The sequence below is a fragment of the Rhizophagus irregularis genome, chromosome 11, assembly GCF_026210795.1.
Source record: "Rhizophagus irregularis chromosome 11, complete sequence".
NCBI lineage: Eukaryota > Fungi > Glomeromycota > Glomeromycetes > Glomerales > Glomeraceae > Rhizophagus > Rhizophagus irregularis.
Window position 1 is genome coordinate 3,363,581 of NC_089439.1, and position 27,770 is coordinate 3,391,350.

At 27.6% G+C, this 27,770-nt stretch overlaps 8 protein-coding genes across 8 annotated transcripts; 5 read left to right on the forward strand and 3 right to left on the reverse strand.

Annotated features, from left to right (window-relative positions):
- Positions 1-193: 193 nt before the first annotated feature.
- OCT59_003210 (uncharacterized protein) lies at positions 194-1,753 on the reverse strand (the record flags this gene model as incomplete). The annotated part of the gene is made up of 1 exon (XM_066145464.1): positions 194-1,753. The coding sequence occupies one exon, from the start codon at positions 1,751-1,753 to the stop codon at positions 194-196; it is 1,560 nt and encodes a 519-aa protein (XP_065996187.1).
- A 710-nt stretch (positions 1,754-2,463) lies between these two features.
- OCT59_003211 (uncharacterized protein) lies at positions 2,464-3,942 on the forward strand (the record flags this gene model as incomplete). Its single annotated transcript, XM_025326772.1, has 2 exons — positions 2,464-2,717; positions 2,799-3,942. 2 exons carry the CDS (start codon positions 2,464-2,466, stop codon positions 3,940-3,942), a joined length of 1,398 nt encoding a protein of 465 aa, XP_025174474.1.
- Positions 3,943-4,729: 787 nt separating this feature from the next.
- Positions 4,730-7,201, forward strand: OCT59_003212 (uncharacterized protein; the record flags this gene model as incomplete). The annotated part of the gene is made up of 7 exons (XM_066145465.1): positions 4,730-5,797; positions 5,871-6,073; positions 6,163-6,401; positions 6,561-6,752; positions 6,858-6,903; positions 7,007-7,086; positions 7,164-7,201. The coding sequence occupies 7 exons, from the start codon at positions 4,730-4,732 to the stop codon at positions 7,199-7,201; spliced, it is 1,866 nt and encodes a 621-aa protein (XP_065996188.1).
- Positions 7,202-9,955: 2,754 nt separating this feature from the next.
- On the forward strand, positions 9,956-10,192 carry OCT59_003213 (uncharacterized protein; the record flags this gene model as incomplete). Its single annotated transcript, XM_066145466.1, has 1 exon — positions 9,956-10,192. One exon carries the CDS (start codon positions 9,956-9,958, stop codon positions 10,190-10,192), a length of 237 nt encoding a protein of 78 aa, XP_065996189.1.
- Positions 10,193-13,110: 2,918 nt separating this feature from the next.
- On the forward strand, positions 13,111-15,528 carry OCT59_003214 (uncharacterized protein; the record flags this gene model as incomplete). The annotated part of the gene is made up of 5 exons (XM_066145467.1): positions 13,111-13,495; positions 13,651-14,315; positions 14,395-14,597; positions 15,050-15,301; positions 15,375-15,528. 5 exons carry the CDS (start codon positions 13,111-13,113, stop codon positions 15,526-15,528), a joined length of 1,659 nt encoding a protein of 552 aa, XP_065996190.1.
- Positions 15,529-16,822: 1,294 nt separating this feature from the next.
- On the forward strand, positions 16,823-18,064 carry OCT59_003215 (uncharacterized protein; the record flags this gene model as incomplete). Its single annotated transcript, XM_066145468.1, has 1 exon — positions 16,823-18,064. The coding sequence occupies one exon, from the start codon at positions 16,823-16,825 to the stop codon at positions 18,062-18,064; it is 1,242 nt and encodes a 413-aa protein (XP_065996191.1).
- A 2,490-nt stretch (positions 18,065-20,554) lies between these two features.
- OCT59_003216 (uncharacterized protein) lies at positions 20,555-21,958 on the reverse strand (the record flags this gene model as incomplete). The annotated part of the gene is made up of 1 exon (XM_025309415.2): positions 20,555-21,958. The coding sequence occupies one exon, from the start codon at positions 21,956-21,958 to the stop codon at positions 20,555-20,557; it is 1,404 nt and encodes a 467-aa protein (XP_025174477.2).
- Positions 21,959-22,270: 312 nt separating this feature from the next.
- Positions 22,271-23,596, reverse strand: OCT59_003217 (uncharacterized protein). Its single transcript, XM_066145469.1, has one exon. The coding sequence runs from the start codon at positions 23,577-23,579 to the stop codon at positions 22,386-22,388; it is 1,194 nt and encodes a 397-aa protein (XP_065996192.1). The 5' UTR covers positions 23,580-23,596; the 3' UTR covers positions 22,271-22,385.
- Between the last annotated feature and the right edge of the window lie 4,174 nt (positions 23,597-27,770).

Here is a 27,770-nt window from a genome sequence, read left to right on the forward strand (position 1 = left end):
AATGCCACTGATGCTCGTCCTGTATGAGAAGTTTGTAGTGCCGCCCAATTCAACCAATTCGGCTAGAAATTTTTTTCAGCGAAGAAAAAAATTATAATTATATGAATGTAATCAAATATCAAATGTTGTATCAAATGTTATAATAAGAATTTTTTTTTTTATTGCTTAAGAAGATGAAGTGTAATGATTATAATTAAAAATCTCCGTACTTATCAACAATTCCTTTCTTTCGATATTTACTACAGATGTTTCTAAATTTTCCTTCATAATTTACCAGAGAACCCCAATAAAAATTGATCTTTTTTGAAGATAAAGATTCTCTACTTTTTAAAAAATTTTCTAAAGAATTTGAAGTAATTGTCCACCTTCCACTAATTATTAAAGTATTTAACTTTGTTGGAATTATCTGTGAAATTTCATTTAATAAATTGTCAAAATTTTCATAATTTAAATTATTATTGATTGAATATAAATGTAAGATTAATAAATTTTTACAAGATATTAAAAATTCTTTTAATTCTTTCGTTGCATTTGAAATAATTGGACCTTCATAAATTGTAAGATTTTGACAATAATTTGTCATCGTTATAAATAAATCTTTTGTTAAAAAAGAATTTTCAATCTTTTCACATTTTATTTTTATTTGTAATAATTCATAAGGATTATTATATATAAATTTAGAAATTAATTTCATATCAGAATTTTTTGGTTCAAAATGAAACATTTGTAAATTTGGTAAAAAAATTTCAGATAATGGATTCCAATGTTCATTAAAATGAATTGATTTTAAAAATAATTCTTTCAAATTTACAAATAATGAAAGAAAAGAAAGTGGAAAATAAATATCTTCTAATGTTAAATGAGTGATTGAATTTGCTCTTTCAATAATTATACTTATAACATCACTTTCTTCCCAATCGTAAGGATCGTAAGAACCATTCGTTACTATAACTTCTGATATATTTTTTTGAACTTTGATAAGATTCGTTAAATTATCAATCACAATATCAGGATAAATAGGTATTCTTTTAATTTTATGACTTGTTATTGAGAGTGATTTAAAAATTCGATCTAATTCTGGTATTGTTCCAGGATTATATTCAAAAGTTTTAAGTCCCAAAAGACTTTTAATGTTTCCATTAGAAGTTTCCAAAAAATTTGCAAGAATTTGTAAACTTTGGAAATTCTCACCATCACAATATCTAATATCTAACGTGAATAAACAGGTTGATTTGTTGAAAAGATAATTTATCATCTCTATGAGAGTATTTTTATAAACTGTTTGAATATTAGATTCTGAAAGATTGGATTTAGACCAAAATTTGACGGCATAGACCAAAGAATTCAACTTCAAATGACGTAAGAATTCAGGATAAACAAACGTCGGACGATTTTGGATATTATTAATAAGTAAAGTTTTACCATTCTTGTTAGTTTTTATCGTTTCTTGAGATGATGAATGGTCACTTAAAATTAAGAATAATTCTTTAAAAAAATCTTTATTAATTAAAATTTCTCTTGATTCTTGATATAAACATGAAAGATAAGTTTTAATAAGTATGTTACGTTTCCATTGTAAATTATTCCTATTACTGTTAAACTTCCATGGATTACTCCATAAAAATGGAATAGCAGCTTGACACCAAAGTTTATTCACCAGAGAAGGAGAATATAATAATGATGAATCATCATCTTCTTCAATTATAAACTTAAATATTCGAGTCAGACAATCAAAATTTAATTGAGGGGTCATAACTAAGGTAACGAAGGTAGAAAGATGAAAATCTGAGAGTTTTGCTTATAAATTATTTTTTTTTTTGTCATACCATCAATTTAAATTGGCCAATCAAAAGAGCTAACTGAAATAGCACAAAGTCACGAAATTTACCGATCCCCGCCCGAGAACTGAAACTTAATATGGAAAAGAATTGCTTCGAGAGCATACCGAGTACCGACTAGAATCCAAGTAATTGCACGTGATTCTTGAAATCAAAATTCTTTATACCATAAAGAGTTAAAGAGTAGTTTCTTAATTTAGTTTAATACAAATAATTACATAATTAATAATCATTCATGCACACTGAAAAAAAAACTAGCATGAAATATATTCATATAAGAAACAATATAAAATTTTTAGGAAGTAGGAACGGACTTACGGACCACCCCAGAAAAAAGGAGATCACATGAACAGATATATTTTTAGTAAAACTAGTATTTGTTTATTTTGGCGTAATAATCCATATGGTTGTAGGTGAACACAAAACAAGAATTAGAACCTGTTTAAAAATTGAGGTTTCGGAGAAACAAAAATTTACCTTCTTGATCCTTCTCGTGTGACTAATTTTACCCGCATATTTATATGCAAATAAATGATACAGTCCAGGAAGGTAACTCCGACTTGTGATTCAAAGTATTCTAATTTTTTTTTTTTTAAATTATAAATTTATTTCTTTGAAAAGGGTAATGTCAAATAATTTAAGAAACAAATTTTTAGAGGATATTTCTCGACTTCGTAATAATCCAAATAGTCATGACGTTAAAATAATTGTTGGAGAAGATGATAACGTAGAAACATTCACTGCTCATTCAATTGTTTTAGGAACGAGATCGAAATATTTTCAAGCGGCATTTTACAATGAATGGACCAAAAAAGAGAATAATGTTATTGTTTTTAAGAAACCAAATATTAAGCCACAAGTCTTCAGTATACTTTTAGAGTAAGTGAAAAATATATATATATATTTTTTATAAATAATTGTATATATGGAACATTAATCGAACATTATCGTTACCATTAGGTATTATTATACTGGGAAGTATTCTCTCGAAGATGCAAACAATCAAATTTACATGATTGACTTCCTCGATGCCGCCGATGAGTTATGCCTTGTTGAATTACTTGAGCCTATTAAGAAATATATTATTCGTAACAAAGTTAAATTGGTACAACAAAACTATGTAAAGATTTATAATGCTTCCATCAAATACGAGGGGTTTGGAGTCATTCAAGAATATTGTGAAGAATTAATTTGCAAAAGTCCTGAATTAATGTTTGAATCGAATGATTTTCATTTAATAGACGAAACTTTATTAAATATCGTTATAAAGAAAGAACTTGCGTATAAAGAAATTGAAATTTTTAATTATGTGATTAAATGGGGAATGAAGCAAAGGCCTCAAATTAATTCAAAAATATCAGAATTAACACAGGAAGATTATGAGGAGTTACAATATAGATTACATGAATTATTAAAGCATATCAGATTATTTACACTTACCAGCGATGAATTTTATAATGTGATTTGGCCATTAAGAAAATTATTTTCGAATGATTTAATAGTTAAATTGGTCGAATATCATCTTTGTACAAAGGATGATACGTTAATAGTTGATTCATTATCAAGAAGGACGTCAAAAAATTTAAATTCCGATATAATTAGTTTAAAACAAACAAATATTATATTGAACTGGATATATAATAATGATGATAAAATTGAACGTAATATTCTAAATAATTATAATTTGGAACTTATACATCGTGGTGGTTTGGATGGAATGAATTTACACACATTTTGTAACATGTGTTATTTTAAGACTTCAACATTGATTGTAATAAAATTAGAAGGGTCGGATATTGTGGTCGGAGGATATAATCCAAAATCTTGGAATTCATCGGATTATGATTGGATACCTGTTAATAATTCTTTTATATTTTCTTTTGATAATTCTAAATTAGATTCTGATTCTTATATATTGAGTAGAATTAAATATCAAAATTTTGCGATTAAAAATTTTGTTAATGCGATTGGGTTTGGAGATTTACAATTTTTACCAAATGGAATTTATAATCATAAATATTATGAAAAAAGAATTCAATGTAAAAATTTATTTTTCATTGAGGATTATGAAATATTTAAAATCTCTTTGAAAATATCTACCTAATTGTAAATTTCATTTTGAAAATAAAAATTTATTTTTAGTTAAAATCTGATTAACCAAATTTGTGTATAAATCAATGGGATTGTTATTGTCGTACCTATGAATGAATTAATGCAGCGGTACTAACCATATTTGTCTATCCCTGAAAGTACCCCCATTCCCCATTCCTGAAAATCAATCGATTTTTATGTATCACGATTTCATTAATAAACCATTTTAAGCAAATATTTAATTACAAAATTATTGATGAATTTTCTTTGTTTCTTTTTTTTTTTAATTTACGAAATTTATAAATTATAAAATTGATATTGTTTTAGTATAAACGTAGGAGTTAGTAATTATGATTACTGTCTAATAAGAGCCAAATTCTTTAACTTGAGCTTCTTTCAACTAAACTATCAAATCAACCAACAAAGTAGAATAAACGACCGATTAAAAAATAAACCAGAATCTTTTTATTATGTTAATACAAATTATCATTACAATATTTAGATGGCGATATTATCTTTCGATAAAGTACTTCCAGGCAGCAATTTCTGGAACATGTGCAAAATTCTAGCAACCTAGTTGGAATGTTATTTTAGAATTCTATTGTGAGTATTGTCTTATCAACAAAACGCCATCTCATCTAAATCTTTTAAAGATTGTTAACGCCATAAAAGTGGTATAACGTCATAAGGTATTATCACGGCATAAGACAATAACGCCATAAATTATAAACAACTGCTTTTAACCGTAAATTATAAATAACGTCAAAAATCCGTAAGTTTTTTTTTTTTAACTCAACATAATGGAGAATATTAGTAATGATCCAACACCTAATTTAAATCCTACTCCTATACCAATTTTGTTTATTACTAATAATTGGAATGATCAAAATTGTTTTCATTGTGGAGATAAATACGTTCAAACTCTCGTTGGCGCCCAAAAATATTGCAAAAAATGTTTATCACGTTACATCGACGATATAGCTGATAAGCCATTTAATACTTCATACTTGGATGTAATTATACGCATGAACTCAGAATGTAGCGAAAACGGGAATAAGGAATCACTTGTATCAAATATTCAAGAATGGTGCAAATATTGTTCGGAGATTTCATTGTTCAAACAAATATGCTTTGGCGATTATTGTACCGGCAAGTTTTCCGAATGTGAAAAATGGTGCACTTTATGTAATAAATACATTCATAACAATAACCAAAATAAATTAGAAATGTGTTCAAATTGCTATTTAATTTCCTCTGGATGGATAGAATCAACTCTGATTAAAAGACCCATTCCAATTCTTTATTTATCATGGTGGGATGATCACCCTAATTGCATAGCTTGTGATTTAAAACTAAAATCCACGTCATCACAAAGTCAAAAGTATTGCGGGCATTGCTATGTAAATTACATTGGATGTAGATATTGTTTAACTACCAACATTATTTTTGGTTTTACAGATCAGTCTACATGTAAAAAATGCGATAGGATATTATTTAACACCATTGATTTCACATGCACTAGCAGCGGAAATAGTGAATTAGACCGTTTTTTATATGATCTAAGATTTGAATTTTATAACAATTTAGAGTTAGATAAGATTATTGATCAGATAAAAAAGGAAGGCAAGTTATTGGATATTTATAAGTTGATACGTGATAAATATGTTATTGTTCAACCCGAACCGATGATGGAATGGATACCGTATTCTCAAATTAAAGATAAAGTAGAAATAGCAAGAGGAGGATTTGGTACCGTATATCGAGCAATTTGGGAGGATGGTCCAATGAGAGATCGAATTTCTTCCAGAAAAGAAAATGAGATTGTTGCTATAAAAGGATTTGAAGACAGTGACCATTTTTTAAATGAGGTATATAATTATCAGTCTGTGTCACAGTCACGTGATTTTGTAAATTTATTTTTTTTTTTTATTAAATTTATAGATAAAATCAAGCCGTTACTGCTATAAATTTAAACATCATCTTATTAGGCATTATGGATTTACAAAAGATCCTATATCCGAAACTTATATGTTGGTAATGAAGTATGCATCAGGAGGGGACTTAGATTTTTATTTGAAAAATAATTTTACAGATATTACATGGAATAAAGAAAAACTGTATATTTTATGGCAAATTTCGGAAGGGTATTTACTATATTTTAAATATATATATATATATTATTATTATTAATGATTGCAACGAGTACTAACTTATTAACTTATTTATATATTAGCCTTGAAAATATTCACAATTCAAACTTTATACATCGAGACATTCATAGTAATAACATATTATTTGACTCAAATATGTCAGTGGCTGCAAGATATCGATGGAAAATTGGAGATTTAGGATTATCACAGCCTGCAAATACTATCTTATTGAATAATGAAATATACGGAGTAATACCATACATTGCGCCGGAAATATTTCAAGGTTTTGCATTTTCTAAAGAATCCGACGTTTATAGTATGGGTATGATTATGTGGGAACTTACAACAGGTTGTAAACCTTTTGCTAATATTGGACATGATCACGCACTTATTTATCAAATTATTGATGGTATAAGACCTGCAATTACAGAAGATACACCAGAGTGTTATGCTAATCTAATGAAACGTTGTTGGGACGCAGATCCTAAAAAAAGACCTTCTATTAAAGAAGTTCGTGAAATTCTTGGTAGTTGGTATTTTAGAAATAGAAATATTGGGCAATTTAATGAGGCTGAATTAAAAAGAACAGAGTTAATAAAATCAAAGAAACTTGGTCCTAAATTTATTGAAAACCGTCATTCAGAAGCTATATATACAAGTAGGTCATTACAAGGTACAATAGGCAAATAACGATTAATAAACGTTGATTTCTTTTTTTTTTATGTAGATGAGTTATTATTTATTAATAAATAAATTGATTTATATAATTTTTTATTAGGATACATTACAAAAGCTTATGAGCTTGACATTAATAATATTCCAAGGTATTTGTGATTTATAATATTCAGTTCGTTTGCTCCAAGTTTAAGCCCTACAATTCAAAGCCAATCAATTACTCATCACCGAGTTTACAATTCATACTAACAGGCCGATTACTTCGAATATAATTACTTCAAGAAAACGTAAAATTGAAGAATCAGCAGATGTTGAAAATCATGATAATAGTGGTAAGTATTTATATTTTGTATATGTTTGTTTATTATTTATTAATTTTATTAATATATTGATTTTTCATCTTAATTAGGAAAACACATTAAAATTAATCGTAATTCAAGTCTATAAAATAAAAAAATTATTATTATTTTCGTTTGTATTAGGGGTGCAGACTTTTTCTTTTTTTAGCTACGTCACTCATTAAGTTTCAATGAAAGATTGTAACTCGTGACGTAGCTTCTATGTGAGCATTTACAGTGACGTTATTGACGTAACTTCGTTACGGCAGTTACGTCGGTAAAGTTTGCACCTCTAGTTTGTATAGTTTGTATATATATTTAAAATTTTTAGTTAGAATTTTTCTTTTCTTTTTTTTATTATTATTCTATTTATATATAAAAAAAAATGAACACTGCAAAATATTGTAAATTTATAAAAAAAATTTGGTATTCTGAATAACTTGCTTCACCTTTTTTACCAAAAAATGTCGTCTAGTTAAGGAGTCTCCAAGTATGATTTACATTTTTACTCTTTTTTAATTCTGGACGGAATTTGGAGTAGAATCTGGGTTATTTCTTTTACTCGGTCTGCTGACATGAATGACCGAACTTTAAAAAAAACAATTAGGGTCTAAAAGTTCTAGTTCGTAATCACAAGGATCGACATTCTCCTTAATAACAATGAATGCAGTGTATAAAATTTGAAGAAATAAAAAATTTAACCGTATTTAAACGGTCCTATAATAAAAATTAGCACAAATAAGGATAATTAGAAAGTTCTTTGTGCGTACCAAAATTCATGTGCAAGTACTTTAAATGGGCATAACTTAAGAAAAAAAAAATCGGTACAATAAGGTCAATAAAAGGCTTATATAAACCAGAACATGAAAATAATCCCTGAATACGTGCAGATTTATTTGATTCATCTACCATAAAAGGTATAAGGCAAAAAATCAAGATAGGCGATAAATCAAAATTATCTAATAATCATTCAATTCGCCAAAATTAAGTTTGATTATTTAATTGAATATGATATATTCGGAAATTATTTATCGTTCACATGTACTGATGAACAAAATTTCATTCTATTTTCGAACAATTAATATGCTCCGAAAATATCCGTGTAATTTTACACAATCAATTTTTTAAAGTTTCTTAGTAATCTTATTATGATGACTATATTGTTATCAGCATTCCTTCCATTCCATCAATGATTTTATCAATACACTCAAGCCAATTCTTTAATTTTAATAGTTATAACTTTACTATAATTTAAAATAAGTTGTTCATTAATAAATTAATATATAGTTCTGTGTTATATGATTGATGAATTTATGTTTATAAAATATTGTACTACTATTAATTATCACATTTGGAATAATTTCAGTTGATATTTCTTTGTGTTTATTCCAGCAATTATTAGTAAGGTTCAGGAGAATGAATAAATTATCATATTTGGAATACGGTACCTAAAAAAAGAGAACCACTAGAAGGGTATCAAATTGTATTATTTTAATTTGCATGAAAATAAATTTAGCCGTAATCACAAAAATTTTTTGTCGAATTATATCCGATATAAAAAAAAAATATATATATATATTTTTTTATTCTTGAGCCTTGATTAATTATCATGTCCAAAAATTCATTTATAATTAATTATTTGATATCTCGCTGGCTAAATTAATTTTTGATTATACAATTAACACCCACTAATGATGCATCGCTAAAAATATATTCTATATTTTCAAATTAATCCTCTTCGTAGATGCATTATATTTTTCAAATGCATGTCTATGATAGGGAGTGCATATATAAAAGAGTTGACTGTAAATTTCGCATACGAAAGTACGCCTTCTCAAGGGGAAAGGAAACATAATGAACAGAATGACGAACTGTTTATCTAATAAAGTTACGTTTATTTAAACCCCTGTTTCTTTATTTACTTACCAGAAAGAAATCTTCTTTCTTTATTTCTTTCATTTTATTAATACCATTGTGTCAAGGAATCGCGTCTCGCTGATTGATTCTATTTGGAGATTTATACTTTAATATATTAAACCATACATGGATTGCTATCATGCTCAATTCCGTTTATAATTATTTATTGATTTTCGTATTATAAATTTTTGTGTAAAAGATCTATAGTCAAATGGAGCAATTTCGGATAGAATAATATCGTATATTGTTGTCGCGCACGATCTGCAAGAACAATAGGTCATTTATTATGTAATTTCTTACAATGAACGCATATCACGTGCTCAGCGCTATAAAAAATTAAAATACTATTAATAGGTAAAAAATATGGTCTGTTCTAGCAGGATGATGCAAGGGGTAAAGTCATGATTATAAAGAGTTAAAATAAATAAATAGTAAATAGAAATGTAAGGGAGTTTGTAGAACATATTATAATCAGCTCACTCTATAGTTATCCATATATATACATATAATTATGATCACTTTTGATTGCCCCAGATGTAAATAAAAAAAATCCTAAAGATAATCATAAAATCTTAATTCTATGTATTAAAAAATTTTTTTTTGATGACTGATAACATTTAATAATTGGTTCAAACCTTGTCAAGTATGCACTCCTTTTAGGAGGAAAATCACATATAAAGGGCATATCGTTTAGATTATTAAATAGGTATCCTGCTTAATTATTAAATATTCGGAGTAAATGCTTTACACAATAATGTTCTTTCAGCCACACAGATTATGTATCTTCACACAGACCCCAGCATTCATGGACAATCAGATCAATTTTTTAAATTAAAATTGAATTTTGTTTACGATATATAAATACGTCGAGTTGTAATTTTTTTTTTTTGTTTTTATATCACAAAGTATCATTTTTTTAAAAATAAAAATAAAAAAAGTATACACGATGTCTTCTTCAAATCCAACTGTAGTAATTAATAATTATGGTCCGATGCGAAGAATAAGACGAAATGGCTACAGACAAAGGAACACAAATGGAGTATATCATCGAAGAAATATTCAATTAAATGTATCTGATACTAGTCAGGAAGATACATTGAACCGAATCGTAAATTTTCCACGTCAACAGGGTGTAAACAATCAGCTGGTTGATCAATTCTTTAACGGCTCCTCATTTTGGTAATGCACTGTTTTAAATAAAACAAACATATTTTTATTTTTATATTTGTCTTAATAATATTTTTAATAATTATAATCAATAAATATTTCAGAATTACGTAATCCGACTTGTACGACTCTTGTATGGCTGTTAAAAATATAAATTTATAGAATTTAGATTAGATATTTATCATAGAACAAATATACAGTCGATCCCCTCTATAGGCACACTCAGATATAATCACACCCTCCTTTATAAGCACATTTACGTTAGCCCCAAGTTACTAATAAATTTATTAAAAAAAACACCCTCTTTTATAGTATTAGTATTTTTATAATCACATCATATTTTTTTGGTCCCAAGGGGTGTGCCTATAGAGGGGGTCGACTGTATATGAATAAATATTGTTGCTATTATTATAATCATTTGTAAATTATGATAATTATTATACTCTTCTTTCAATAAAAATTAATTTAAAGTGTTAAATTTTCGATTATTTAAGCATATTTCAGATATGAATATATAAATCCTATAAAGTATTGCCCTATAAAAAATTTTTATCAGAATATTTTCCATTATTTCTCCGTGGTTTCCGTAAAAATTTCATGAAAATATGATACATTCACAGATATCCGTGTTAGCAAGATTAAAATTTCCATGATTTAAGGCCATAAATACCCATGAAAATGATACATTCACAAAAAAAACATGAAACGATAAAATACGGATCAACGTTTTTTACAAGGTTGTTAGTTTTTGGAATAAAAACCAGAAAAATGATCATTTATTTGAGTTTTTCCCAGATTTAAACAATATGAACCAATATGGGTTATAATGTCAGAAAGCTAAATATAAATAATCTTAATAATGCAAAAAAATTAATCGCAATCGCGCGCGTAATAATATTTAATATTTGTTAGGGCAGTGACGCAAATGTATCGTTCTTATACGTGTACGACATACTATCTTATACGACCTATATTATGTGACATATACGTCGTATAAGAACATAGCACCTGATCGTATAAGAACGATACATTTGCGGCAGTGACATTTATTACGTAATATTTAAGGGGGTGGGTATAATAAATGGATATTACGTAATAAATGTATAATCCCGAACCCGTGGTGGCTCTTCTGGATCTATAATCCCGCACGGCCGCACCAGTGGTGGCTCCTTTCTGGATCTATAATCCCGCACCCGAGGTGATGTTTATTGTCACGTGTCACGTGACCGTGAGGAACGCGTTGTTTATATTTATCTCAGCGACTTGAAATTTTTTTGCAGTCTGATCTCTATTTGTCACACATTATTTGCCACACCTTGGACGGGTTGGGACGGGTTTCTGTTACTAAAAATAGTAAAGTCCGGTTACACCACGGGTGCGGGATTAACTGCTCTCAGGCAAAAGTATCATTCTTGATAGACATGAGGTATTATTCTTGATAGACTTTACTGTAAAATATATTATGCATATCAAGATTCTCCTGCATATCTATCAAGAATGATATTTTTGCTGCTCGCATCTCAGTTCTGATGGCCAATCCATGAAGATTTTTATGGCTAATCCATTTCCGGTTAATTAAATTTTGATTGATTTAATACTGATATTTTGATATTGTCATGTGATTGATGATCTTGCCAATTTATAACACGTAAATAAAAACGCATATTCGTCATTATACATATGTCGATTAATTACAAATTAATTTGCTCATTACTAATTCAAAATTTTGCACCATGAAATTCTTACCGCTATCATCGATCTAAAAATTTTTGAATATTTATTTATTGATCACATATAAATTCTCGAACTGAATTAAATTTATATCATAATATCATAATATCTACATCATTTTTCAAAAATATATCCGGAATTAGCCAATCAGAATTTATTTTGTCACGTCGTGCTCATAACTCCTCGAATTTAGTAAATTATAATTTTTTGAATTATTTATTTATTAACAAAATATTAAAGCATTGCAGGCCGTGTATTACGGATTGAATCAAAGTATTACGGGACGGAATTGAATACAATAACAAATGTAAAAATTTTTTTATATACTACTGATATAAAAGTAACGAACTTAAATTTACTAATTCACATTATAAAGAAACATATATGATATCAAAATTATTTTATTGCATAATTACACGCATTATATCGAGAGATAATAAATTTCGGGATAATGATTTTCCACAGATTCAAAATCCTGACACTTTACCCCAACACTTTACCCCAACACTTAATATCTTCATGAATACAAAAAAAAAAAGAATTTAAAAATAATTTATTACTAATAAACTAACAGTAAATAAGAGTAAATATTCAGGTGTATTTTTCGCGGCGTGTTTTTTAGTATACAGTGCGTTCATAACCCCTCATAGTTTCAGATCAGAAAAGGGGTTTTATTAGTGTTTTATTTTTGAAAGTAATAATATTTGTTTTATAACATATTTTTTGCTTTAGAATGTTCGAAGATTCTTAAATTGTGTATCAAGTAAAGTTTAAAAAAGTTTGATGGTTACACTTATTCGGAACTTCGAGCCGAATAAGAAAGGTAGCTTGTTATATTAGGTAAATCAAATTTGATTGGTTGATCCGGGCTCCGCAGTGCCGAAGAACTATTAATTAACTATTGCTCGATGGTTATTCGTGCAACATCTGTACGTCAATGTTCTTATCAAGAGGGGAGGAATTTGGTGAAACTCTTCACAACATATAAATTTAGGGTATCGACAATAACGATTAATGGCGAAATCTCTTTAAAAAAAAAAGATTAATAGATGTCGCTGCAATACTCCTGAATAAAACGTATGACAATTATGACAATGTAAACTTTAATGTCATATACAGTATATATAAGTATTTAACCAAAATTTATAAATATATTGAAAGTTTATAATCTTTTCATTTTTTTTTTTAGCTTAACGTGATAAAATGGCACTTATAAATGCAAATGAGGAAAATTCAAATTCTTTTGATCCTACACCAAAATTAAAAACTAGTCCTATACCAATTCTATTTATTACTTGCATCGGATGTAATCAGAATTGTTTTAATTGTAACGATAAATACACTCATACTCTTATTGGTCACCAAAGATATTGCAAGAAATGTTTAACACGCTATATTAATGATACTAATGATTCATACTTAGATGCAACTATACGTATGAATTCTGAGTGTGATCAACATAGGAACAAAGAATTATTTACACAAAATATTCAGGAATGGTGTGTAAATTGTTCAAGAATTTCATTATTTAAGCAAATATGTTTTGGTCATTATCATACCGGTGAACTTTCTGATTGTGAAAAATATTGTAAATTATGTGGAAACATATCGGCTGATTGGAAAAATCAAGCCAATTAATATTTAAGCTCAGTTGATGGGTTCATTATATAACTGATGGGTTACTTATTGTCATTTAGCATATAAAATTATGGGAGGCTTTTCTGATCAGCCGATATGAATTAGTTTATAATGATAGTCAAAATACTTTACAAGTATGTCCAGATTGTTATCAAATTTCTTTTGGATGGATTGAATCTATCCCAATTCTTTATTTACCATGGTGGGATGCTAATACCAGTTGTATAGCTTGTGGATTAAGATTAGTATATAAATCACCTTGTCAAAAATATTGTGTACAATGTTATATAATCTATATTGGATGTAGATATTGCTTAACTACAAATATTATTTTCGGCTTTACAGATCAATCTCAATGTAAAAAATGTAAAAGAATATTATCAAATACTGTTGACATTTCAAATATATATACCAGCAGTGGAAATGATGATTTAGACCATTTTCTATATGGTCTAAGATCTAACTTTTATAATAATTTACAATTAGCTGAACTTACTGATCATGTAAAAAAGATTGGTAACCCATTGGATATTTATGAATTGGTTCGTGAAAAATATAAGAATATTCAACCAGAGCCAATGATGGAGTGGATACCATATTCTCAAATAAAAAATTTAAAAGAAATAACAAGTGGAGGCTTTAGTATTATATATCGAGCAACTTGGGAAAATGGTCCAATAAATGATTTAGGCAATTCTAGAAATAAAAATGAAACTGTTGCTGTAAAAAGATTTAAGAAATTTGTTATCAGTAAACATTTTATAAATGAGGTATGAGGTATTAATTTATCCTGTTTTTTAAATTATTTTTAACTTAATATTTTATTAAAACTTTTTTTAAAATTTATAGGTGAAATCAAATTATTATTGTTATAGATATAAACATCACCTCATTAGATCTTATGGCTTTACAAAAGTCCCTGACTCAGAGGATTATATGTTAGTGATGAAATATGCATCAGGGGGAGATTTACATAATTATTTAAAAAATAATTTTACAGATCTAACATGGAATAAAGAAAAATTGTATATTTTATGGCAAATTTCAGAAGGGTATTTATAATTTAAATGTAATAATTTATATTTGTAATAAATATTAAATTGATAATTCTTTTTTATTTCAGTCTCGAAAGTATCCACAAATCAAATTTTATTCATAGAGATATTCACAGTGGTAATATACTACTTGATTTAAACAGTTCAGAATTAAGATATCAATGGAAAATTGCAGATTTAGGATTATCACATCCTGAAAATATTTTATTGAATAATGAAATATATGGAGTAATACCATATATTGCACCGGAAATATTTAAAACTACTGCTACATTTTCTAAAAAATCTGATGTATATAGTATGGGTATGATTATGTGGGAACTTACAACAGGTTGCAAACCTTTTGATAATATTGGACATGATTACGCACTTGTTTATCAAATTATTGATGGTATACGACCTGCAATTACAGAAGATACACCAGAGTGTTTTGCTAATCTAATGAATAGTTGTTGGAGCTCTGATCCTCAAGAAAGACCAACTATGAAAAAAATTCGTAAAATTCTTGGTAGTTGGTATTTTAGAAATAAAAATATTGAGCAATTTAATAAGGCTGAAATAAAAAGAAGAGAGTTAATAAATTCAAAGAAGCTCGGTCCTCACTTTACTGTAGAACGCCATTCAGAAGCTATATATACAAGTAGGTCATTACAAGAATACATTACAAAAGCTTATGAATTTGACATTAATAATACCCCAAGGTACATAAATAAGTTTGATAAGCAAAGCAGTATTAAAATAAATTATATATTAATCCGATTTTATATTATTCAGTTCATCTAGTCCAAGTTTAAATTTTACAATCCAAAATCCATCAACGACTCATAACCAAAATGCAATTAATACTAATAGATTAATTATTTCAAGAAAACGTAAAATTGAAGAATCAAATGTTGAAATTCATGATAATGGTAGTAAGTATTTGTAAATATATTGTATATTGTTTCATTACTTTATATTCATACACGTTAATCTTTTGGTTTACTTAAATTTATTCAGGAAAGTGCATTAAAATTAATAAAAGTCAATAAAGCAAAACAAGCGAATAAATTTTATATTTACTATAACGATTATTCATTATATTTTATATATCATTATTGTATTTGTATATTTAAGTATAATTGTGAATAAAATACTTCATTATTTTTAATTTTTTGGTAGTATCATTACAATATTTATATCTTAAAATATGGAATATAAAACATTTTTGAAAAGGCAGTATAATGTAATTTTAGGCATTGTACATTTCGGACTATCTACAGTAAGTCATTATGTGTATTTAGTAAGTAGCATAATGCTGCGTTGATGATTCTAATCAGACGTAAAATCGTACTCCCCTATTTTTCATAGTGAAAAAGTTTTAAAATAAAATTACTCTCACGCCAAAAGACCCGGATACAATAGATACAATATACGGATTAAAAATGTTAATCAGTTCCGGTAGAATTAGGTTAATTTTGGCTATGTATCTCATCAAAATACCTATGGGTAATTCAATGTGGTACGGCAATCACGTGATATGGCGCTTCATTATGAAGTCAAATTTGGATTGATCCTTTTCTGTATATATTTAAATAAAGCAACCATAGATATTTCCTATTTCGCTGTACTCGCGAAGATGGAATTTTTTACATGCTGAGTATTCCCTTTCATTGTTAAGCCGATTTTAGACTGATTTTTTCTTACATATTTTCTATGCCTAAGTAAAAACAAAGATAATAATAAAAGTTTGTTTATAAAGAAAGTTTACTATAAATATTTCTTATTTCGTTGGACAAATTTTTACGTTCTAATTAAGTCATTTGGTTGAAATAATTTATATAATGGATACGGCTGTTTTCTTTATAAAGCCCAAATTGATTGTTTACTTCTTAATATGATATATAAATTTCTTCGTCGACTATAAATATTCCTATTACACCGGGCTCTTTTTCATTGTAAAGAAGCTAAATTTGGATTTATTTCTTATATATTTTTCTATGCTTAAAAATAAATCATTTTCAATATAGAAATGTAGCTTGCAGAAGTTTCTCTTAACTATAATTTACTTACGTACAGGGTAAATCATTTGGTTGAATGAAGTTAATAACAGATACGGCGTTTGTCATTGCTAAGACAAATTTAAATTCATTCATTCTTTTCTATATATATATAAGTAAAGCTTATACAGAAAATTTTTGCAAAATTCAAATTCAAATTTCAAATTTATTAAAATTATTAAAATGTCACATTATTCGTCAATTATCAATATTTCTAAGAGTGATGAAAATTTATTAAAAGAGTTTGTGAGAGATTTTTATCATAAAATTTTAGAAATAAAAGATTTTCATAATACATTTGAAAATAATTTATGCGATTGGATAAAAAACATTAGCAAGAATAAAACAATTTTAAAATTAATGCAGTATCATAAAGAAAATTCTTATTTTACTAGTATCATTGGATTTTTTTATCAACATGGTATTGATTGTATTATTGATAGAAATAAAGCACTAGAATTGTATTTATTAGCTGTTAATAATGAGAACTCTTTAAAACAAAAATGTATAAATTCAAATTTATTAAATGGAAATAATGATGAATTTTATGATACATTACAATACATTAATGTTATTATCGGAAAATGTTTATTATCATTGTTTTATTATAAAGATATTATATTAGATGATAGAGTAAAGTATTTTGAATCTGCTAGAAAAGGTGATTCGATTGCTCAGTATAATTTAGGATATTGCTACCAATATGGTAAAGGAATAGCGATAGATTACAACGAAGCATTTAAATGGTACACTAAATCAGCCAATAATGGGTGTGCTGAAGGTCAAAATAATTTAGGAAATTTTTATTTTTATGGAAGAGGGATAACAATAGATTATAAAAAAGCATTTGAGTTGTATTTCAAATCGGCTAAAAATGGATACAATTTAGGTCAATATAATTTAGGATATTGTTATCAATATGGTAAAGGAGTAAGAAAAAATTACAATAAAGCATTTAAATGGTATTCTAGATCAGCTAATAATGGATGTGCTTTGGCTCAAAATAATTTAGGAAATTGTTATTATTATGGAAGAGGAGTACTAGTAATAAAAAATGATAAAAAAGCATTTGAGTTGTATTTTAAATCGGCTGAAAATGGGTATAGTTTAGGTCAATGTAATTTGGGATATTGTTATCAATATGGTAAAGGAATAGAAAAAAATTACTATGAAGCATTTAAATGGTATTCTAGATCAGCTAATAATGGATGTGCTTTGGCTCAAAATAATTTAGCTTATTGTTATGAGAACGGAATTGGAACAGAAAAAGATTTTAATAAAGCATTTGAGTTATATTCCAAATCAGCCAATAATGGATGTGCTTTGGCTCAAAATAATTTAGCTTATTGTTATAAGTACGGAATTGGAACAGAAAAAGATTTTAATAAAGCACTTGAATTATATGCGAATATGCCAATAATATAATTTAATTATTGCTATGAGAATGTAATTGGAACCAATAAGACATTAATGGAGCATTTAAATGAGGTATTTTGCAAATTATATTGAAGAAGTGATTATATAGTATAAAAAAGTCTCAGATAATGGAATTAATTTACTGAACTAAAATATATCAATAAATTATCGTCTAGCACTGCATATATATATAGTATCCTCTTTGAGCGTCACTAGATAGATACAAAAATTTTATGGTAATTCTGGCATAATTTTTTTTTATATTAATTATATAGGTCTAAAAATTTCCCAAATAATTTAATAAATTTGATAATGTACGTAATTGTATTTTATCTTTCCCTGTAAAATAAATTTTTTATATTGGTGTTTATGTGTAATAAATAAGTTTTAATTATCCAAAATGCATTATTATTTCTAATTTGTAATGTTATGGCTAAATAAATTATAACAGTGCATTTTAACTAAGGCAATAATTGCATGAACAGGTGACAAAATATTTAATGACATTAATCTATCTAAACTAAAAAATTTGTCATATTTAGATTACCCTGTATAAATAATTTGAAATGTGTAACATTGAAAAGGGTGATATTCTTGCGTCCGATCTATTTCGCATGAAAATTTGAAATTTTTTTTTAGTGAGAACTTTTTTTTGTTTATTGAGATTGTTTTTTTCGATTTAGTGAGAACTTTTTTTTGTTTATTAAGATAATATTATTTCCCGACTAATAGTTTGTGTGAAAAATTTTTTTTTTTGATATCAACGAATTTTTTTTTTTTAGTGAGAATGTTTTAATTATATAGATACATAACAATATTAATAATTTTGTAATTAAATCTATAATAAATTTTTTGATAAATAAGAACTAAATATAAAGAAGAAATACTTTCAAGAAGAGAAATCATCATATAATATGTAATTGTTATCGGTCATGTTGTAGATGACAACTGATTTACACTAGGATGCTACTCTATCATGTGGCCGAATAAACGTGACTGATAATAAAGTTATTGGATATGTATGACGTAAGCAACTGAGATCTTTATCGCGTATCTTATTTATTATTTTATAATAAAGTGATCAAAATTTTGTATATTACTAATTATAAAGTGACCAAAATTTGTGTATTACTATTATAAAGTGATCAATAACATACGTGAAAAATGTCCAGTGCTTACATAGAACATATACAATAACACACAATTACCAAGTATATTACATAAAAATATTCCCCTATTGAATACATAATCAGCTATATGTTACTTTATCAAGAGTTGTATCAAATCAGTATATTAAAATTCTTATATTACAAATGCACAAGAGAACTATCAAACCAAAAATATTGTATATAATGAAATATTTAAATAACACATATTTTAAATACAATAATTAGATTATTTTAATATTGTGGATATAATCTATATCATTCTAATTTAGTTTTATTCTGGTGAGCTGATCTATTTTATTTTATTTTATTATTTACTACCATTTTTTTCACGCAAAATTAATTAGAAGTCTACGCAATTCTCATGGAAGACGGAAGACGCAAACTACTAAATACAACACACAAAGCAAATGTCAGAATCAATTTACAAGGTCCGTATTTTTCTTTCGTCACACTGATGCCGCGCGTAAATACTAGAACGGTACATTTAAATATTGATCGATGATTTGATCAAATAAAACTCAGCTTGATCAAGCAAAATTCGATCACGTTTAAATTTATCATATGAAATCGATCATGTGATGCGAACTTGAGTATTTAAAATCTTATATGAACGGATCGGCCATCCTTATCTATGGTGTATTTACTGTTTTTACGTTCAATGTCGGCTAGGTATATCGAAATGTTGATTGAAGATAATTTATGTAAGTGAACAAAGAATATAATATCAGTAATAAAATACGCTAACAAAGTATTTATTTATATAACATTCTAAAACTATTAACTGAAAATCATAAGTTTATAACTATAATTTAATTTTTTATTATTGAATGTGGAATTGGAACAAATATACTAAATAACAATACTAGATGATTAACTAATAAGTGTGCTGAAGGTCAATATAATAATAGAATTGCGAAAAATTATAAAAAAGCATTTGAATGGCTTTTCAAATCAGCTAATGAGTAAATTATTTGAATGAATACTATGATCATGCTAATATACAGTAAATATATATTGAGTTGGTATAAAAAGGTCTCGGATAAGAAACCGAAGATGATTTAATAAATAATTAATCATGCGTTTATAAAAAGAAAAGACTTACATGAGCTTTTTTTTGGCTTGTTGTTCGCAAACTCATAGCTGTACCTTATGGTCCTTTCTAAAAATATTGTTAAATCACAATTTGTTATATCTATGATTTTACATCAATAGTTACTAGATAACGATGCATTTATTAATTCACGTTAGCACAAAAATATAAACTATTTTACAGGAATGAAAAATTGCATGTATCATTCGTGAAAAAATTTTAAACAATAATGTAATAAACTTATGCCACTAATTCATTGATTTTATCTAGCTCAATATTTGCATTCATATATCCATTATCTGAGGCCCTTTTATACCAAATAACTGCTTCTTCAATATTTATGCTAGTACCTATACCATAATGATAACAAATACCTAGTCTATATTGCCCAATATTGTATCCTTCATTTGCTGATTTAAAATACCATTCAAATGCTTTATTATCATCTTTATCTGTTCCAAGTCCATCATAATAGAAATTTCCCAAACTACATTGACTTATACTACATCCATTGTTGGCTGCTTTAGAATACCATTCAAACGCTTTGTAATAATCTTTCTCAACCCCTTCGCCACATTCATAACAATATGCTAAACTACATTGACCTTCACTACATCCATTATTAGCTGACTTAGAATACAACTCAATTGCTTTATTATAATCTTTTACCACTCCATTACCATGTATGTAGCAACAACCTAAATTATGCTGAGCTAAAGCATTTCCATTTTCAGATGATTTAGAATACAATTCAAATGCCTTCTCGTAATCTTGTGTTATTCCTCTTCCATAATAATAGCAATTTCCTAAATTCTTTTGACCTTCAGCACACCCATCATTAGCTGATTTGGAATATAATTTAAATGCTTCCTCATAATCTTTTGTTACTCCTCTTTCGTAATAATAACAATTTCCTAAATTCTTTTGACCTTCAGCACTCCCATTTTCAGCTGATTTGAAATACCATTCAAATGCTTTCTCATAATCTTTATCAGTACCAATTCCTTTCTCATAACATTCTCCTAAATTATTTTGTCCCAATGCATAATCATTATTAGCTGATTTAGAATACCATATAAATGCTTTATTATAATCCTTAGCTACTCTTTTACCATATTGATAACAATATCCTAAATTATATTGAGCTATTGGATCACCTTTTCTAGCAGATTCTGAATATTCTAATTTACTTAAGTTTATTTTGTCTAAAATAATATCTTTATAATAAAGTAATGATAATAAATATTTTCCAATAATAAAATTGAAGATTTGTAGCGTATCACAACATTCTTCATTATTTTCTTCCAACAAATGTAAATTTGTAGTAAATTTTTGATATAAAGTTTCTTTATTACTTACAGCCAGTGAATACAATTCCAATGCCTTAGTTTTATCAACATGATCACAACCAATACCACATTGGTAAAAAAATCCAAGAATACCGGAAAACCATAATTCACATTTTTCATGATTTTGCATTAACTCTAAGATTGTTTTGGTATCCTTACCAATATTCTTTATCCACTCGTTTAAAGTATTTTCAAATGTAACAAGATAATCACATATGACGATAATTTTTTGATAAAAATCTCTTAAAAATTCTTTTAAGAAATTTTCATCACTTTTAATACTTGCAACTGACATTTTTAATTAACAAAGAACATGAAATTTAAGTTTTACAATCGGCTAAAATACTCCGTGCCACCGTGTCACGACTATCACGTGAATTTGTTGTTATTTCACGGATATCAATGATTTTCACGGCTGCGCCGTGAAAATCATGATATTCCAGTGACTCCGTGAAATAACTCACGGTATCCATACCATAAAGCCCTTTAATATACTTATTTTGACTAATAATGTTAGACTTTTTATTCCAATATTGATAGACTTTTTACCCATCTTTTTAAATAAACACCACCCGTGAGAATATCAAGAAAAAAAAGCACAAATTTTAACTAGGAACCGTGGGATAAATATATATATTTATATTACGACGTAAAATATGACGAAAAATTACACAATATAAATTACAATTTAATTTATTAATTTGATTGGAATTATTAAATCCTTAATAAACCCATGCTACAAGTTTACTAGTTTTATTTAGCTCATTATTTGCATCCTTGCATCCATTGTCTGAGGCTTTTTTATACCAAATAGCTGCTTCTTTAATATTTATGCTAGTACCTATACCATAATTATAACAAATACCTAATCTATATTGACCAAGACTATATCCTTCATTTGCTGATTTAAAATACCATTTAAATGCTTCACTATTATCTTTATTAGTTCCAATTCCATTCTCATAGCAAACACCTAAATTATATTGACCTATAGCACATTTACAATTAGCTGATTTAAAATATAATTCAAATGCTTTATTAAGATCTTTATCTATTCCAATTCCAATCTCATAACAACGAGCCAAATTATTTTGACCTAAAGCATATCCACTATTAGCTGATTTGGAATACAATTCGAATGCTTTATTATAATCTTTTGTTACTCCTCTTCCGTAATAATAACAATTTCCTAAATTCTTTTGACCTTCAGCACTCCCATTTTCAGCTGATTTGGAATACCATTCAAATGCTTTTTCAAAATCTTTATCAGTACCAATTCCTTTCTCATAACATTCTCCTAAATTATTTTGTCCCAATGCATAATCATTATTAGCTGATTTAGAATACCATATAAATGCTTTATTATAATCTTTAGCTACTCTTTTACCATATTGATAACAATACCCTAAATTATATTGAGCTATTGGATTACCTTTTCTAGCAGATTCTGAATATTCTAACTTACTCAAATTTATTTTATCTAAAATAATATCATTATAATAAAATAATGATAATAAATATTTTCCAATCATAATATTAATGTTTTGTAACATATCACATTTATCATTATTTTCTTCCAACAAATGTAAGTTTGTAGTTGATTTTTGACATAAAGCTTCTTTATTACTTACAGCTAGTAAATACAATTCCAATGCCTTAGTTTTATCAACATGATCACAACTAATACCGCATTGATAAAAAAATCCAAGAATACCGGAAAACCACAATTCACACTTTTCATGATTTTGCATTAACTCTAGAATTGTTTTGGTATCCTTAGTAATATTCTTTATCCATTCGCTCAAAGTATTTTCAAATGTAATATGATAATCATCTATATCAATAATTTTTTGATAAAAACCTCTTAAAAATTCTTTTAAGAAATTCTCATCACTTTTAATACTTGTAGCTGACATCTTAACGGGAGAATATTGAAGTTTAAGTTTACAATGTTACAATCGGGATATTTAACGCCATATGCCCGTATCACATGAATATGACGTCGTGCATCTAACAACAAACGATGATCTTTTTTCACAACAAATCGGGTCTCCGTTTGAATTAAGTCTAGTATATATTATATTCAACTTTTTCATTTAGCATTTTATTTTACATATATTAAATCTGGCAGATCCTTTATGAATTTTGATCACAAGTCGCATATTACTACATAATCAAAATCAAATCGGGTCGGGTTAATCTCTTAAGAAAATACTTCGTATACGTCATCTGATTCCACTATAATGGTATGATGTGGCACGTGCCACTTCAGATCTCTATACAGTATAACTGATATTCGACCATACCGTACATACAACGAGGATCATATCATACTCATTATCGTTGTATCATTGTGATTAATATAAAAGTATAAAATTTTAATAGTACCATACTAACCATACATACCAATTTTTAGCACCATACTTTATATACAATGGAGGTATTCTCGTTTCACAAATGTCCTGTTGTCCGTCCGGCACGTGATGTTGTGCAATGATAACTGCGCTTCGGACTTGATAACGGTTTCCGTTTAATATTATAAACACGCTATACTTAGCACGATATAAATATTGGTTCAACATGTACATAATGATCCTATGGGATAAAACCGGAAAGTAAAATGGGAAATTTATTCATAAATTATTTCATAATATTGTTTTCTTTTCTTCTTTTATACGTGCTTATGTTTGAAAAAAATGATTTCCGGTAATAAATGACGTAACATGCCGGATATGAGCAAAATTCAGGGATAGGCCCTATACGGGCTATATCCTTCCCTTTTGTGTATAATAAGTGTATAACTAAATATGACAATTTTGATTTTTCGTATTTTCATGAATGTAAACTACTTTGTTATGAACAAAAAATTTATTTTAAAATGGACTGTAAAAAAGAAAATCCAAATATGAAAGTTGGAATTGTAAGAATTATGAAGAGAATAGCCGGAAATTTTGAGAAATTAGAGTAGATAATTAGGAGAATTGTTCTTATATTCAATCAAAATAAGAAATATTAAAAGGAGAATTAATGTTACAATCATTCAATATATTAAATAACGGAGTCTTGCGTAGAAATGGCCAAAACGATCGTGTAGAAAAATGGATTGCCTTTTAACTAGGTGGCACGTGATTTAAAACATGTTTTAAAACGTGTGTTTTTATTTTAATCAATAAACAACCTTTTTTTTGTATTTTAAGGATCTCTTTGCAAAATAGCTTTTTTAAAATTATTTCTCGTGGAAGACCACCATCAGAAGACGTCCGTAAGCACTTTAAAAAAGTTACAGAAGTTGATGGACGTGGTCGAAAAACACCTCATCAAAAGTGTAATTATTGTGGAAATGAAATTATTGATTTAATTGATCTATTAAAAGATCATTTGATGAAATGTAAAAGATTTAAAATTAATATATATTATATATAATAAAATGCTTAAATTTTTATTGCAAATTTGTATTACATAGTAAATGCTAGTAAAGTGCTTAATGTTTTAAAACGTTTAAACCATGTTTTAAACCGCCAAAATTGTTTTAAACCATGTTTTTTACCATCCCTACTTTTAATATAAAAAAATTACGATCACAATTTACTGACTAGCATTACCGTAATTCCGGCCCCGAAAAGATGCATATAGATTGTGGCAATTGGTTCTCTGATTCACGTGATTATTCAACCATCTTGTGACCCATTAATATCATTAATATGAATGAAAAATATCTGTCTTGAACGTTTAAATTATTTTTTGTTGCGCGGAGTCTGTTAAGAGTTATTACAAAATACAAGATTTCAAATTAGTTATCTAGTTATTTGTTTTATGGTATATTGGTATCTATTAAGCATTTTCTAATATATATGATTTATAATTTCACTTGCAAATTATTTAAAATACGTATTACTTATTATTATAACAGAAATCTCCTAGCCATTTCTGCTATATTACATGTTTTGTAACAGAATAATGTACAAATGGCGGAGCACACTCTTAAATGTTAGTATAAACCATAAGAATTGTTAGTTTTTCTAATAAAAACTCTTTCACATATATATAAAACACCTAAAAGGATGGTCCTGCACATACCCTTGATCCCTCCGATCCTGTCTTGGTAGTCACTCACTCCTTAAGCTAAACGGGAGTCAAATTATTGATGGAGATATCCAACTGCTGTGTTGGGGTAGCTGGGCATTGCTGTGTTAATGCCACTACCTATCTAACTGACACAGAAGGGGGAACTCAGCTTCGGCTATAGTAACCCGGTCAGACTTAGGTACCCAATGTGATTCAGCTTCTTCCAAAGTGTTGAGGCCGCTAAGGCGGCTAAGCTATAAACCGGCGGAACCCAGGGCTCTTGAATCTGGTTTATTTCACCGACAATTACTTCACCGAAAAATCGCTTCACCGACAAACGTTTCAGTGACAGGTCAATAACATTCCACTGAAAGTCATTTCACCGACGTTCATTTTGCCTATTTTAAAAGAAAATTAAATTATTTTGTTTTTTTGCCTTTTGCTCATCATGGGACAGCTAAAAATAACAAATTTGAGGCTATGTACAGTACATATTAATTTTACTAAATTAGAGAATATTAGAAAAAGAAAAATTTTTTTATACGAAAGATAAATAATACATACTTGCCTTTTTTTTAAAAAAAATTTAATTTAATTTTATTTTGTAATATTTAAATATTACTGTATATGTCGGTGAGACGTTTGTCGGCGAACAGTCATCGGTGAAATGATGATTATCGATAGTAAAGTAATTGTCGGTGAGTTGAATGCGTCCTGGGGTATTAACCAAAATATACGAAGCTCACTAACTTATAGCGATGGATAAAGGGTAGCTCCACTGATTCTACGCCAATTGCAATATCGGTGGTGGGCAGCCGGTGTCAAATCATTAATCCCTCATCATCATCTGGATGGTGATGGGCCCAAATGAGTATACCGGGAGGTGAAGTTCTAGTATAAACTTCAAACCTACTATAAATTTCAGACCTATATGTAAAATACAAAGATGCAAAGATATGTATCTCACTGATCACTAGTTAAATATGGAAAAAATTAGCGAAATTCATTTGCATATATAATTAATATAATTACTAATTATGTTGTAAAAGGCAAATACATCAAGTTCTAACCCATTAATAACAGATTTTTAAAATTTATAATACTTAATAAATACGTCATTTAATGAAAAAAAGTAAAAATTTAACAAATGAAATTTAACCTTTATAGTTCTTCTTGAGTATGATACTGACTGTCATTGCCTTGGTAAACTCGATTAATTATGATTAAAATGCGACCTGATATAACGCTCAAATAATGCGAGTGGAATGTAAATCATGGTGCGCATGCATTACGAATGGTAGATCATGTTCATGGTACTGTTGTAATTATTAGGATACTAAGGACGAAAATAAAAAAAAGTTATTAGCATACCCATAATGATAACCCATGCAAATATACTATCTCGTAAATATGTGAGAGACATAATAAAATATAATATTTTACATGATAAGAGTGCTATAAAGTTACTTCAATTTATCCCGCTTTCTCATTTCATATTCCGGAGACAAAGTAATATGTGTCAAAAATGATTTAATTTACTGTATATGAATCTTTAATATACAAGAAAATCTGACGACATTGGGTTTAATAAATATTAAGTAAATTAACTAATTATACCTTTTATAGTAGGGTTGTGGATTTGAGGTGATAAAGTCACCACATTGTTTACAAAGAGCCTCAAGGACAAAATTCGAGGTATTACAAGAAGGACCACATTCAAAAACAATATCTCTTCTGTTACATCCTGAAAGAAGTCAAAAAAATGTAAATGAAATCGTAACAGCATGCAGATTGCAGAGGCATGAGCCACCTACCAAATAATTGTCACCACAGTATTGGTTTTGTCTCAGCTTTTAGGGTATATGCATGGCATTATAATCGCAAGCAGACAAAATGGAAAAAAAATGAAGAAAAATTGGAAAAAAGAAACTTGGAAGCCATTTTAACTGTTCAAAAAGGTAAATAAGAAAAAACGATAAACGAGATACTAACTTTTTTTATTGACACAATATATAGTAAAGAAACAGTGGCACAAGAATGCA

Coding starts and splice junctions, on each gene's coding strand:
- OCT59_003217 (XM_066145469.1), bottom strand. CDS start 23,579: ATGTCAGCTACAAGTATTAAAAGTGATGAGAATTTCTTAAAAGAATTT.